Raw genomic sequence first — 16,626 nt, forward strand, 5'->3', positions numbered from 1 at the left:
CACCAATGAATATGAACATTCATATAAGCAAAATTAACTATTTTATTAGAATTAAAATGTCTCAGATTAAATTTTATAATTTTAAAAATTTATTATCAAAGTATAATTGATATGCAATTTATATTAGTTTCAGGTGTACAACGGGATTTGAAAATTCTATACATTATACAACACTCACCTCAGTAAGTGTAGTCATCTGTCACCGTATGATATTATTACAATTTTACCGACTATATTACCAATCCTATACTTTTCATTTCTGCGGCTTATTTTTTAACTGGAAATTGGTACCTCTTAATCTCCTTCACCTATTTCACCCATCCACACACCCACCTCCCTTCTGGCAGCCACCAGTCTGTTCTCTGCATTTAAGAGTCTGTTTGGTGAGTTTTTTTGTTTGTTACTTTTGCTTTTTATACTCTACGTATAAGTGAAATCTCAGGCAAGGGAAACAAAAGCAAAAATAACCTACTGGAACTACACCAAAATAAAAAGATTTGCACAGCAAATGAAACCATCAACAAAACAAAAAGTCAGCCTAGTGAATGGGAGAAGATATTTGTAAGTGATACATGTAATAAAGGGTTAATATTCAAAATATATAAAGAATTTACACAACTCAACACCAAAACCCCCAAACAATCCCATTTAAAAAAATTTTTTTTTAATGTTTATTTATTTTTGAGACAGAGAGAGACAGAGCATGAACGGGGGAGGGGCAGAGAGAGAGGGAGACACAGAATCGGAAGCAGGCTCCAGGCTCTGAGCCATCAGCCCAGAGCCCGATGGGGGCTCAAACTCACGGACCGCGAGATCGTGACCTGAGCTGAAGTCGGATGCTTAACCGACTGAGCCACCCAGGCGCCCCCAAACAATCCCATTTTTAAAAATGGGCAGAGGACCTGAATAGATGTTTTTCCAGAGAAGACATCTAGATGGCCAACAGACACGTGAAAATATGCTCGACATCACTCATCATCAGGGAAATGCAAATCAAAATCACAATATCACCTCACACCATTCAGAATGGCTAATATCAAAAAGACAAGAAACAAGAAGTGTTGGCAAGAATGTAGAGAAAGGAACCCTAGGGCACTGTTGGTGGGGATGCAAACTGATGCAGTCACTGTAAAAAACAATATGGAGGCGCCTGCGTGGTTCAGTAGGTTACGCATCCGACTTCGGCTCAGGTCATGATCTCGCAGTTTGTGGGTTCAAGCCCCATGTCAGGCTCTGTGCTGACAGCTCGGAGCCTGGAGCCTGCTTCCAATACTGTGTCTCCTTCTCTCTCTGCCCCTCCCCCTCTTGTACTCTGTCTTACTCTATCAAAAATAAATAAACGTAAAAAAAAATTTTTTTTTAAACCCAGTATGGAGGCTCCTCCAAAAATTAAAAATATAATATTTTAAGTTAACAACAAAGTAATAACAGGCACAAATACATAATGGGGAAAATCTTTACGCAATTCAGTCATTCCAGCAACTTCCATTCTGGCATACCTAATATTACAGGAATAATGTCTATGTCTTATTTAAAATTCTATCATCTTACAATACTCTAGAAATGTTTAAAGATCTGGGGTGCCTGGGTGGCTCAGTCAGTTAAGCATCTGACTCTTAGTTTTGGCTCAGGTCATGCACCCCTAGGGTAGTACTTTAAATTGCGTTATTCAATAAATGGTATTGGGATAGCTGTCTATTTAAGGGAAAACATTAGACCAACATTTCATATTGTACCAAAAACAGTTTAAAAGTATTTAAGATTAGGGGCACCTTGCTGGCTCGGTTGGTTAAGTGACCGACTCTTGACTTTGGCTCAGGTCATGATCTCATGGTTCCTGGGATGGAGCCACACCACACGTAGGGCTCTGTGCTGACAGTGTGGAGGCTGCTTGGGATTCTTTCTCTCTCTCTCTCTCTCTGCACCCCCTCATCACTCATGCTCTCTCAAAATAAATAAGCTTTAAAAAAAGTATTTAAGGTTAAAACAGTTTATTGTCTTTTTCTTTTGAAAATCTACTGTAAGTGGAATAAAAGCTTTCAAAAAAATGAGAGAATATAACCAGACTGGATTTAATTTACCAAGTGGAGATAAATAACCACTTCCCATATTTTGATGTCTTTTTTGTTGAGACAAAGAAGGACAAAAAAGCAGTCAGTCTTATGAAGTCCTGAGCAAAGAGCCTTGTAGATAGCGATGTGTGTGCAAAGTCCCTGAGGAAGGGTTTGCTGTGTCTACAGAATAAGTAAGGGCCAGTGTGGCAGGGTGAGGAGGGTATCGGTGAGATATGAAGTCATGCAGGCCAGCAGGGTCCAGAGCAGGCTGTCTTGTTAAGGTTTTAAAATTTTATTGTAAGTGCAGTTAGGAGCCGTAAAGGATTTTAAGCAAAAGAGAGTATATATATTCAGCAATTATCTTTCTATTTGTAATTTATGATAGTATTGTAATAATCAGATATGGATGTGGCATTTTTGATCAGATGTTTTTTCACTGTTTATCACTGATAATAATTTTCCTGATATTAAACCATATTGTTTTTTCTTATTTATAAGTAGGATTGGTCCATAGCTTTCTTTTTGTATGTGCCAGTCTTTTTACTCTTTATTATGACATCTGTGTTAACTTCCATTTTAAACTTGTATTCACTTTATTGTTAACTTCTAATTTGAAATGTACCCATCCCCTTAAATATACATTTTTAAAGATATTCATGGATTTTTTCCAAATAAAATTAGCTTTTTACTGTATTGCAATCTATTAATTATAAACAAAAACATTCATTATGGAAATTCAAGCAACACAGAAAAATGTAAAAAAAAAAAAAGAAAAAGTAAAAATCACCCCAGATTCCATTGGCATTTTGGTGAAATTCTTTCAGTTTTGTTTTTTCATTAAATCACTTTATTCACTCAACAATGCACTGGAGAACATTGTCTAAATCAATACTTTCATCATTTTTAATGGTTGTATACTATTTCATTTTATGATAATACCACACATACTTCTATCAATATTCTGATGATGGATATGTAGATTTTTTCCCCCATTTTCTCTGTTACAGAAATATGGTGAATATTTTTGTACATACATGTTTGGATATATTTTTATAGTCAAAGGGATGCACACTTTCCATTTTCATACATATTGCCAGAGTGTCCTCCAAAAAGATAGTTTCAGCTCCCACTCCCCAAAGTAATGTCATGGAAACTGTCAGGCTCCTTCATCGTTGCCAATCTCACTTGTGAAACACGTTTTAATTTTTCCAGCTTTCATTACAAGTAAATCAAGATGAAGAGAAAGAAGTTTTTTAATTAACTCAATACCTCAAGGAAATAGCAAAATGGACTTTTTAAGGCTAAGTCACAAGTATTGAGAAAGGCATCTCTTAAAGAAGCAAGCACAATAGTCTTAAATTAGACTGGCAGCTATTGAAGATACTTGAGATCCAGGAACTTTATGCTTTTATGCTAGAAATCACTGTGGTCATGCTGAACATGGAAGCAAATACCAGACTGCTTATACCTGGTCTTCCAGTGTTCTGTAAATTGAATTTTGTATTTCCTGAAGGTCAGAGAAATCTGCTATAAAGTACATTTTCACACACACACACACACACACACACACGCACACACACGGAGTTACTCTTGAAAAAGATTTTCTCCACATTGCTGGGTATTTTCCACACACACCAAAAAGGGAAAAATGTACACTCAGCAGTGTCATTTTGTGATTCTGGAAACAGACAAACAAAAGAACATGCTTTTGATTAAGTACTTTTTAGTTCTAGAAATTTATCTTAAGACTATAGCCAGAAAAAAAATGTTTAAAAAAGTGTATGTATGCGTATCAGAGCCTTGTTAATATTAGGAAAAATGTAGAAACAACATAAACATTCAACAGTAGATATTTTGCTTAAAAAATTACAGAATAGGGGCGCCTGGGTGGCTCAATCAGGTTAAGTGTCCGACTTCAGCTCAGGTCGCTATCTTGTGATCCCTGTGTTTGAGCCCCGCATCAGTCTCTGTGCTAACAGCTCAGAGCCTGGAACCTGCTTCAGATTCTGTGTCTTCCTCTCTCTCTGCCCCTCCCCCACTCATGCTCTGTCTCTCTCACTCTCAAAAATGAACAAATGTTAAAAAACAATACAGAATAGGCAAATCCGTAGAGACAGAAAGTAGACTAGCGGTTGCCAGGGGTGGTGGGAAGGGTGAAATGGAAGTGACTGTTAATGGGTACTGGGCTTCTTTGGGGAGTCACGAAAATGTTCTAAAATTAGATTGTGGTGATAGTTGCACAATTCTGTGACTGTATTAAAACCATTGAGCTGTATACTTTAAATGGGTTAATTTTAATAGTATTGACTTACATCTCAATAAAGCTGTTCTAAAAAATTATGTAATCCATTAAATATATCCATGATTATGGACATCAAAAGTGATAACAAAAACTTTCTCATTTATATATGCAAAGATTTTTGCAATAACAGCTAAATTAAAATTTCAGCTTCCTCTTACACAATAAAATAGAAAACGTGCAGGTTAATCTGTCTCGAGCTAGTGATGTGTACCCCGTGTTGTGACGATGAGAAGGAGGAACAGGGAAATACACCCTCCACAACCAGCTGGGTGCCTGGATTCAGGGCTCTCTCAGGCTCCTGACTGATAGGAGTGAGGTCAGAGGCAGGTAACAGGGCTGGACACTCAAGGGACATTGGCCCATCTGCTTTCTAGTCCTCAAGGCAAGTGTCCCCCACACCTTCGTGTGCATCAGAATCACCTGTGATGCAGATTTTTAAAAGAGGTTCAGGTCCTTGAGATGAGTCGGTGTCTCTGTGCTGAGAACCAAGTCCTTTTTAGCCATCACCTGGTGGTTCTGATTGTACAGAAATGCTGGTCTGAATCTGTAAGACTCAGCAGGTTGAACACTTGTGTGGTCAGGTGGCCTTAGAGGCACAAACCCCTCTGCAGGTCTGCTCAGCAGGAGGGCAGAAGCTGTAGGCACAGTTCGGAAAAGGGCTCCAAACACGGTGCTGGAAAACTGGCCTTTCTCACCTCTTCTGTTGCTCCCTAGCTGCAGCAGCTTAAGGAGGCCATGCAACCTCCCCGAGCCTCTCCGTCCCACCCGTGAAGCCTTCCTTGCAGGCTTGGGAACCACGTGCGACAGAGCATGTGACAGCACTTTGTAGAGCACTGAAAAGATTGGAGGGATTGCTAATTACCTTTAAATACAATAAGTTAGATTATATGAAGAATTTTCAAAGTATGTGAGTATGTTTGTGTCACTGAGAAAGTGGAGAGGAGACATGATAATGAAAGGAAGAGAGAGAAAGAGAGAGAGAGGCTATGATGTCCAAACCTTACCCACAGCTCTGTGCTGGTCTTAGAGCTCACTGGTTCTGTTGCCTCCACTTTTCTCCTCCATTCAATGAAAATTCACAGTCAGAACACGAAGCATCTTAAGACTGTGGGATTCAGGGCTGGAGGGTACAGGTGAAAAGCAGAGGAGCTGGTACCTGGATCTTTGGTCCCCTAATAGAGGAGACCAACTGTAAGTCTGTGGGCACCCCAGCAAGGCTGGGGGACCCAAGAGCTGGTGCCTGAGTCTCAAGTTCAGGAAGGAAGTGACTGAGTCAGGACTATGTCAGGCCTATTTGTTAGTTTTGGGGCGGCCTCAGGGAAGCAATCCCAAGGCAGCTCCTTCTGACAAACATGGGTAATCACTCCAATGAACAAGGCTATTGGGAAATGGGTCTTATTTACAAGAAGTAAACCAGATTCTCCTTCTCTCTTCTTTCACTTTGTTGCCTCCCCCACCAGCCCACTCCCCCTCTTTCCTATTTTTGGTGGATAGGATGATTTTAGAACTCCCAAACCATAGATCCTTTCAGCCCATTCTCTCTCTCTCTCTGTTTAATTTTTTAACGTTTACTGATTTTTGAGAGAGAGAGAGCACAAGAGAGAGGGGCAGAGAGAGACAGAGACAACAGAATCTGAAGCAGGCTCCAGGCTCCGAACTATCGGCATAGAGCTGGATGGGGCACTTGAGCTCACGAACCATATCATGACCTGAGCCAAAGTCAGATGCTTCACTGACTGAGCCACCCAGGTGCCCCAGCCCGTTCTCTCTCTTACCAAACTCCTAGCACCACTGATTCAGTGATGAAAGGATTCTAGATTCAAACAAGCCCAACTACCCCCCTCCACACCATCTAAATAGAGGAACTGGATTTTTAGCATCCCTGTCTAAAGAACATTTTGTCTTGTCTTCGTATCTCCCTTTGATGGGGAGCTCACTACCTTAAAACCAATTTCAAGGAAAATGCTTCCAGCTTCATGGTTGGAAGTCTCATAGACTTCCATGCTCAGTCCCCATCTAGGACAGAGTAATGCCACAGACACACTGCTAGGGGAGAATGATTTCAGGTTGCTCCTGGCTCCACTACTAGTTGGGCTGTGATTCATTTATTGACTTGTTCTAGGCCTCAGTTTCCCCCCCTTGAAATCTAACAATAACAAGCCCTCCACTGGTCAAATGATGAGGTGGTCAGAGCTGCGTTGGTGCCACCACCCAGCGACCCCATGGGGGCAGTGTGGAGAGTTGGGCTCTTGCTGCTGCTGAAGTCCTTGCACTCAGTCTTCACAAGCCAAATCCCCTTTTAGGAGCAGCCCAGACAACCAACACCCCTCATCAAAAAACAACCTCAGTTATGGGGGTCTCCCCTCCCTCCTTCTTATTGTATTCATGTATATTTACTGATGGCAGGCATTGGGCTAGGTGCTGGGGAAACCAAGAATGAGATGGACATGATTGCCTCCCTTCATGGAGCTTACAGACCGGTACAGAAGAGATCTTCTAAAAGCAAACAGACAAGGAAAAAACTAATCACGACAATGAGTGTCCCCAGGAAACCATAATCTGAGACAGAGAATAACTGGAGGAGGAGTGGCCACTTTCGTAGATTGGTTGGTCAGGGAAAGTGTGTCTGAGAGACATTCAAGCTGCCACCGGAGGGCCAAGAGGGTGCCAGCTCCTCTGAGAGTCGGGGAAGGAGCCTTCCAGAGAGAGGGAACAGGATCTTCAAAACCACAGACGTGTGTTTGAGGGCTGAAAGAATGTCAGTGCTACTGGTTTGTCAGCAAGGCTGTGAGTGGAACAGGTTGAGATGGAGAGGTGTGTAAGGGCAGATCAAGCCAGAAAGTCGTCCTGGTTTTCATGCCATAACTTCAACGAGAAGCCACTGAAGCATTTTGAGCTGGGGGAGCGGGATGGTTTGGTTTAGGTTGAATGGACCACTCTGGTTGCTGCAAGGAGACTGGGCTGGAGGCAGACAGGAACAGAAGCAGAGAGAGCAGCGGCCCAGCAAGTAGGGAAGGTGGCCTGAGCTAGGATGGGAGCAGGAGAGATAGGAAAAGAGATGATCTAGCTATGTTTGGAGATGAAATCATGAAGCCTCAAGAGGGGACTGGATCTTAGAGGTATAAGAAAGGTTAAAATCAAGGATGATCCTTTATTTCTGACTTGGGGGACCTGGGGAGGGAGCATAATGAATTAATATAGAGAAGAGTTTGAGTTTCTGAGAGGTGAGCAGGGTAGATGGCAAGAAGGTATTTAGGTATAAAACCTCTTAGGTGGTGGCACACATTTGGAAGACATTAGCATATAAAAGATACCTAGAAGGGCACCTAGGTGGCTCAGTCCGTTGAAGGTCTGACCCTTGATTTCAGCCCAGGTCATGATCCCAGGGTCATGGGATCAAGCCCCACATCAGGCTCTGTGCTGAGTGTGGAGCCTGCTTCAGATTCTCTCTCTCCCTCTGCCCCTCTCCCCAGTTCTTATGCACGCTCTCTCTCTCTCTCTCTCTCTCAAATGAAAAGAAAAGATGATTAGAGCCATGGAGACATATAATTTGACCCTATAATTCCACGGCTAGGGATACATGTCCTGATAAATCATTCAAAATGGAATCAGCTTATAAACAAAGATATCCATCACAATACTGTTTATAACTTTAAAAATAAAAGAGCTTAAATGCCCATCAACTAGGAAATGCTTAAGCATATGATGGTACCTATGACAGGTGAAATATTAGGCAACACATTTATGAGCATGGGAAATTTCTTATGTGATAAGACAACAAGAAGGAACACTTTCTATATGTACACAAAAATATTAAAAGTAAATATACCAATATGTGGCATGCAGTTGTCTCTGGGTGATGGGATTAGAGGTGATATTTACTTATGCTTGTTTCCCAATGGACCAAGATCTAGGGTATCTCTGGGTGAGAATCATTCATTCTTCTCAAGGTCTGCAGGCCCCAGCCCAAGATTTGGGGCCTAGAAGACATTGCTAGTGTTTGCCTGTTGGGAAGTTATTTGGTTAAGGTTCCATTCAGCAAGATTTGGCTTCCTCCATACTCCTCAGCTCAGATGCTAATCACTGAGAAACTACTACGGTCCATGGATGCTTGCCCAATACATTTGGGATTGGGAGTTTCTTGAACAGTATCCGGAGGAGTCTCTGAAGTCCCTCAGAGCAGCATGACATTGGATAAAACTGACATACAGTCCTCCAGAAACATGATTGCTGGTCACCAGGACTTTAAGTCTCTCAAAGCTACACAGAGACACAAAGAAGCAACCTTAACTAATTCTTTGAACATGAGTTGACAAATACATCTGGACAGTATGCCATATGCTTTCATGAGCACTTAAAGGAAAATATCAAGGCCCTTGTCCTCAGTCAAGCATTCAGGCCCTCACTTTTTATCTGCAGACATTTGCTGATACCTAATGGGTGTCGATCCCTGCCCTGGGTGATGAGGTCACAGAGCTACATCACATATGGGAGAAGTTGGTTTCCAGGTCTCCTGGGACCAGGACATAAACTTGTGCAAAGGCAAGATATCTCAGCCTGGATTCTCTTGGAACCCAGAGACAGGGCTGGCTCCATGGAACCCCCCAGGGAACTGAGGAATTAGGCTGCGAAGTTGCATCAGGGGAATCGCACCAGAACCCGTCATCAGACTGCCTCAAGGCTCCATCTGCTTCCTCACTAATGAGGCTCCAGAGAATTTCTGCTTCTTTTGGCTTTCAGGTTCTGACTAAGATGCTGAATCGATCACTAGGGAAAGTCTCTGCAACCCAGTGAAGCCACATAGTAAGTAAAAGGTTAGATTATTTTTAATGTCTCTGAGAACCTGGTCCTGGAGGCCCTCAGAACAACAAGTTATTATCACTCTCTGAAGCAAAGTGGGGCACAATCTTTGACCTTTCCCCATCCCAAACAGGGATCTCCAAGAGAGGGAAAATAGTGGTGGGGAAAGTGGTGGTTGCTGCTGTCTCAATTTTTGTTTTCTTTGGGTGTAGAATTGAGTAAATTATAGACCCCGATTCAAGGCACATTATCACCTCCATTCCTTGCAAAGCATGTCTCTGGCTTCATTGTCTTTTATAAGCTCCAATCTCCACTCACTTCTTTTTCCCCTACATAGGCAGCCACTTCGATATACACATGTATCCCCGAAGAATACATCTGTTTGTATGTCGTGTGTTTTATATACACAAAGAATATTATGTTGTAGATCCCATCATGTTTCTTACTTTTTGCACTAACACTATTTTTTATGATCCATTCTCCTTGCTCTATGGACACCAACTCCCTGCTTCTCTTACCTCTTTCCAATCCATTCTCTATATACACCAGAGTAATTTTCTTAAAGCTTAAGCTGGTCCCTATCACTTTCCTGCTTAACTCATCTCAAGAACTTCCTATTACTATTAGAAAAAATGTAAAACAGCCTATAAGTCCTGCCTGGCCTCACTCCTACACGTATCTACAAGCCCAACCACTATCCTTCTCTTTCTATTGTTCCCAAAACTTCAGCAGTACTGACTTTCTCTCAGTTCTTTGAATTTACAGAGCTATTTCATCTCAGAGCTTTTGTCTTTGTTTTCCCTCTGCCTGGAACTCTTTCCTCAACTCCTTGAATGGCTTTCTCTTTCTCAGCCTTTGAGCTTCAGCTCAACTGCATAAATTGATACAACCATTTTGGAGAGTCTTTGGCAAAACATTATTATTACCTTGGGTCAGGTTCCCTGGCTTATGGGAATTGTGAGAGTGGTCTATCGAAGGAGTGCCCTCAGAAGAAGATGGGGGTAAGTAGGGACTCAGTACATTAGTTTCAGCCTGGTCTTCAGAGGAACTCAAGAACATAAATTGCATCCAATGAATCAAATCCATCCAGAGGTAAGGAGCTAGCTTTGTCTACCCAGTGTCAGCCAGTCCTCGGCCACTGGCTCCCCCTCTACTTCCCAGGGCAGTAAAAGGGGGGGGGGGTGCTTAACTTCTACCACCAGAGAAAGGGCAGTCATAAGTCATTAGCAGCCAACATTCACAGCAGCTGGTAGGCAGGGATGAACCAACCAGTGAAAAGCACCAACAGCATGCACTAGTAGGGTTTAAGGTGCACCTCGCCCTCCTTCCAGCAATTCATACTTATCAATATACTCTAGAGAACTTTCATTCACGTACCCAAAGAGAAATGTACAAGAAAGTTCATTTCAGCATTGTTTACAATGGTGAAAGCTAGAAATAACTGAAATATCCTTCAACAGGAGGATAGGTAGACAAATAGTAGCATAAACCTATTACAGCAGGAAAAATAATGAACTTGAGTATGTGGATCAACATGGACAAATCTCAAGGACATAATCTGAGTGAAAATAGCAAGTTCCAGAATACATACTGGATGATACCATTGAAATAAAATTTTGAAATATGAAAAACAATGCTAACTCCTTTTGTGGGTGCACAACTTTCAAGTAAAATTGTAAAAACATGCATAAGAATGATAAATACAAAGTTAAAGATAGTGATTACCTCTGGAGAAGGAAAAACTAACATGGGATTAGGAGTTCAAAAGTTCTCTCAACTGTAATTCTAATGTTTTATTTAAATACACACACACACACACACACACACACAAGGGCACCTGGGTGGCTCAGTCAGTTCAGCCTCCAACTTTTTTTTTTTTAATATAGTTTATTGTCAAATTGGCTAACATACAGTGTGCCAAGTGTGCTCTTGGTTTTTGGGGGTAGATTCCCATGGTTCATTGCAACAACCTCTTTGACCTCAGTCACAGCAATTTCTTGCTTAACACATCTTCAAAGGCAAGGGAATTAAAAGCAAAAATGAACTATTGGGACTTCATCATGATAAAAAGCTTATGCACTGCAAAGAAACAATCAACAAAACTAAAAGGCAACCAATGGAATGGGAAAAGATATTTGCAAATGATATATCAGATAAAGGGCTAGAAGCATCCAACCAACTCTTGATTTCAGTTCTGGTCATGATCTCACGGTTTGTGAGTTTGGGCTCCGCATTGGGCTCTGCACTGACAGTGCAGATTGGGATTCTCTCCTCCACCCTCTGACAATAAATAAATGAACCTTAAAACTAACTAAATAAATACACACACACACACACACACACACAAATACACACAAAATGACATTTTAAGATTACTAAACTGAATAGTAGACACACGATTATTTTTATTCTATCTACCAGCCCATGTATTTGTAATCTCACTTTAAAAAATTATAGAGAACATCTATTCATGTGGCTCTATGTATACCTAGAGTGATACTTCTTTTACCTAGTAGTCCACTGTATGCATCCACCAGATTTTATTTATCCATTTGCCAAAGTGGTGAACACCTAACTCCACACTGCTATAAATAACACTGTGATGAATAGCCTTGTGTATGTTTCTCTATAGACTCTAAGACATATTCTCTTAAGCATACACCCAGGAATGAGGCTACTAGGTAATAGGAGATAGACAGATGATAATGATAGATCGATAGATAGATTCATGGATGGATGGATATGTGTATATATACACTATATATACATATAATGTATATCCTAGTAGAGATAATCAGGAAAGAAATCTATAGGTACTTAGCAGAATTTTATATATATCTCATATATATACATTTAATTTTAATTTTGCTCTATATAGTTAATTTTAGTTTTGAAAAAGTATGTTTATATCAAAATATATAAAAATATACCTATAAATGTATATAATTTTAATTTTGCTAGACATATTTAATTTTAATTTTGTCAAGGACTGATAGATTGCTCTTTTGATTGTCTCTACTAGTTTACCTTCCCATCATAATACATGCTGTTTCTACTTTTCTCATAGTCTCACCAACTGAGTATCATCAGACTCTAGTTTGACAGTCCAATTGGTGTAAAGATCATCCCACTACTTTCTGATTTACCAGTGAGGTTTAACATTTCTTCATATTTTGTTAACAATTTGGGTTTCTCTTTATGAAATTTCCTTCTTATATACTTTACCCATCTTTGTTCTAGATTTTATTTCTATCTTCCTTTGGCAGAAGCTTCTTATAAATTCTAGGTATTACTCCTTTGTTGGTTTTCTTTTTTTTCAAGTTTATTTATTTATTTTGAGGGAGACAGAGACAGTGCAAGGGAGGGAGGGACAGAAAGAGAGGAGACAGAGAATCCCAAGCAGGATCCATGCCATTAGCACGGAGCCCTACATGGGGCTCAAACTCCTGAAACCATGAGATCATGACCTGAACTGAAAGCAAGAGTCGGATGCTTAACCAACTGAGCCACCCAGATGCCTCTCCTTTGCTGTTTTTAAAATAAAGCTTCAGGACACCTGGGTGGCTCAGTCGGTTAAGCATCCGACTTCCACTCAGGTCATAATCTTGCGGGTTTGTGAGTTCGAGCCCCACAAGGGGCTCTGTGCTGACAGCTCAGAGCCTGGAGCCTGCTTTGGAATCTGTGTCTCCCTCTCTGCCCCTCCTCCGCTCACATTCTGTCTCTCTCTGTCTTCCAAAAATAAATAAACATTAAAATAAGATAAAATTAAGCTTCTATGAACATTTGTGTCCAGGTTTTTTAATAAACATAAGTTTTTCTCTCTCTGGGATAAATTCCAGGGAATGCAATTGTTGGGTTGTATAGTACCTGCATGTTAGTTTCATAAGAAACTGCCAAACTACTGTGTAGACTGGCGGTAACATTTTACATTCCCACCAGCAAAGTATGAGTGGTGCAGTTTCTCTAGATCCTCACCAGCATTTGATGTTGTCACTGTTTATTTTGGCTATTCTGACAAATGTGGTTCAATCAGCCTTTCCCTAATGGTGCTGAACATCTTTCCATGTGCTTATTTGCCATCTGTGTATCCCCATGAAATGTTTGTTCATATCTTTTGCTTATTTCCTGATGGTATTTTTTTACCTGTTGTATTTTGAAACATCTTTATACATTCTAGACACTAGTCCTTTGTCCCTTTTACCGTTTTGAACAAAGTGTAAATACCTCACTCCCTTGAAGGAATCCACTAAATAAAAGCTGTGATTGCCTTCTGACATTTTGTGCTCCTTATACAGTAGGCCCACAGGAAAAGATGGGTGTCACTTTCCTAACTAGGACTATTGACAATGATTAGCAGGAAGATAGGGTTGCTACTACTTGGGGACAGGAAATAATATGCCTTAAACCTAGGGTATTCACTTGGGTATTTCTTAGTGCTTCCATGTACAGTAATAAATGTTAATGAACAATTTCAGTCACCTGCAACAAAAAGACAAGAGTAAGAACTCACACCCTTCAGGCATGAAGGTCTTATATATTCTACCAGTGGAGAGTAGAGATAACAAACTTTATTTATAACCTTGGGACAACCTACAGTAATGGGGACTGTGTCTTGTCTCACTACCCTTTTGCTTAAAACTTTCCAGCTCATAACTGGCCATCACCTTGAAGGCTATTCTGAATTATGGGTTGTATACCTACCCTAGTTGGGAATAAGTGAAACTCAATGGATTTTAACAAGAGCAAATGGAGTCCCTTTATTATAGAATATATATATTTATTTATTTACAGTCATAAACTCTTTGCCATCCAATATTGACCTTACTTGCTAATATTCTGATCATTGGCCCACTTTCCATGACCTTCCTAATTGAATTTTAGTGAATTAGAATAAAAGGCTGCACGGACTTTTAGAATTAGAAACATTGCAAAAGACATTTCTCCTTGTGAAAAGTGATAAGTAAAATAAATGAATAAATAAGCAACTCTTAACATATTAACTTTAAAGCACGAAGCAAAATCTTGATTTTCCTTAACAATATCAAAGTCATGAAGGGACTCAGGGAGGGGAGTTGTCATAGACATATGTGGGCATCAGAAGTGAAAAGCCTGAGGTAGAGACTTCCCTGGAGGGCATGGAGGACACCTGCAGTATCACCTCAGAGGTCACTGGCCCAAGGAAAAGAAGACTTTGCCCCTGAGACATCTCGCTAGGGCACACTTCATGTCCTTGTTCCGCAGGCTGTAAATGAAGGGGTTCAGCAGGGGAGTTACCACTGTGTACATGACAGCAGCAGCCGTATCCTCTTCTATGGAGTTGGAGGAAGAGGATGAGGGGCACAGATAAGCCCTGATCACTGTCCCAAAGAAGAGGGCAACAACAGCAAGGTGGGACCCACATGTAGAAAAGGCTTTGTGCCTTCCCTGGGCAGAGGGGACTCTGAGGATGGCTGAAACAATGTGGATATACGAGACCAGGATGAGTATAAAGGGGATTAAAATGACTGCTCCTCCCAAGAAGAGCAGCACAAGCTCATTGACCTGAGTGTCAGAGCAAGACACTTTCATCAGAGGTCCCAGATCACAGAAGAAGTCAGGAATGATCTTCTTAGAGCAAAAGGAAAGCCGAAAGATGAGGAAAGTGTGGGTCATGGCAACAAGACTCGTAAGGACCCAGCAGGCAGTAACCAGGAGGGTGCAGCGCTGGCGGCTCATGACTATCTTATAGTGGAGAGGGTGGCAGATGGCCACGTAGCGGTCATAGGCCATTGTGGCCAGGAGAAAGATGTCCATGTCCCCAAAAGTCAAGAAGAAGTAGAGCTGGACCAAGCATCCCGCATAGGAAATGGACCTGCTCTGGGTCTGGATATTCACCAGGGCCTTGGGCACGGTGGTGGAGGTGAAAAGGATGTCAGCACAGGACAGGCTGGCGAGGAAGAAGTACATGGGTGTGTGAAGACGTGCGTCAGTGCCAATGGCCAGAACAATGAGCAGGTTCCCAGTCACGGTGACCACATACATGCACAGGAACAGCAGGAAGAGGATGCGCTGCTGCTCTGGCCGCTCGGAGAGTCCCCAGAGGAGGAACTCCAAGATGCTGGTCTGGTTCCCTCCTGCCATGAGCCCAGAAGCTAGAGAAAGAGACCTCCACTGAGACCCACGAAAACTCTCTAAACATACTTTACTCTAGATGATTGATAGGTATGCCATTCTCTGAACCCGAGAGAAGAATGAATGACTGTATTGTATCTGTACTGATCACACATTGTGTGCACTGTATATTTTTATTAAAACTTACTAAATACAATGTGCTAGGAAGTGTGAGAGACACAATTTAAGAGAATTAAAGTAGATTTCTTTCCTGGTTTATTTCTCCACACTCCGTTCTGTCCCAGATTTCTTTCGTTGTAATTTCTGTTTCTTCAGCTATACTCTCAAGGGCGTCAAGAAGTTTTCATTCATTCACTCATTCATTTATTCATTCATTCCACAGAGACTAAGCACCAGCTCTGGACCTGGTAGAGTGCCAGGCAAATAAGACACTGATAATCCTTACCTGTGGAGAATTTTCAATCTAATGGGATAGACATAACTGCCTATGTTGAAATCCTATAAAAAATTTTTTTAATGTTTTCATTTATTTTGGATAGAGAGAGAGAGAGAGACAGAGCACAAGCAGGAAGGGGCAGAGAGAGAGGGAGACACAGAATCAGAAGCAGGTTCCAGACTCTGAGCTGTGGCACGGAGCCCAATGCGGGGCTTGAACTCATAAACTGTGAGATCACGACCTGAGCTGAAGTTGGACACTTAACCAACTGAGCTACCCAGGTACCCCTAAGTCCTATAATATTTTGATTCAGGGTTCTCTACCCATTCAACTGCCCACAAATCACTCTCAGACCCCAGACAACCTGTTCTGATCCTTCATGCCCAAAATTTCATATCTTCCATTCTGTCAGAAATCAATTTAACAAACAGCTTTTTAATAAAGATATGTACAGGTAACTCTTCTTCAGTTATCTGTGATAACAAAAAAGAAACCATAATCTCCAATCTCCAAAATCTCCAAAACTGGTTGTGTACACACACACACACACACACACACACACATTTCTGAGACAAAGCAGACTGAGGCAGAAAAGGAAGGCTTTCTGGGCCATAAATGTAGTTCAGGATCTTAGCAGATGGATGAGGGCAGCCTATCGAGGCAAGCTCTTGAACAAAGGCCAGGCAGTAGGAAGCCTTAGACAGGGTCAGAGATGGGGTGGATAGGTTTCGAGCGTGAGGTAGAGGAGGGATTGTAATGTAAGAGAATGTTAGAAAAGGAACTAAGAGTCAAATTTGGGAGTGTTTGGAATGGAAAGTAAAGAATCTGGAACTTTATTCTGTATGTTAGAAGGACCACAAAAGCTATTTTGAGCAGGAAGTGCTCCCAGTGCTTGAGTGGGCTCAATACATGAAAATCGCACT

General features: G+C 41.3%; 1 protein-coding gene across 1 annotated transcript; it reads right to left on the reverse strand.

Annotated features, from left to right (window-relative positions):
- Positions 1-14,322: 14,322 nt before the first annotated feature.
- Positions 14,323-15,279, reverse strand: LOC115501197 (olfactory receptor 1P1-like). Its single transcript, XM_030296151.1, has one exon. It carries the CDS (start codon positions 15,274-15,276, stop codon positions 14,323-14,325), a length of 954 nt encoding a protein of 317 aa, XP_030152011.1. The 5' UTR covers positions 15,277-15,279.
- Positions 15,280-16,626: the final 1,347 nt, after the last annotated feature.

This window comes from Lynx canadensis, chromosome E1, assembly GCF_007474595.2.
Source record: "Lynx canadensis isolate LIC74 chromosome E1, mLynCan4.pri.v2, whole genome shotgun sequence".
NCBI classification, from domain to species: Eukaryota; Metazoa; Chordata; class Mammalia; order Carnivora; family Felidae; genus Lynx; species Lynx canadensis.

Bases quoted from the DNA above. Each gene is read 5' to 3' on its own strand.
- LOC115501197 (XM_030296151.1), bottom strand. From the start codon at position 15,276: ATGGCAGGAGGGAACCAGACCAGCATCTTGGAGTTCCTCCTCTGGGGA.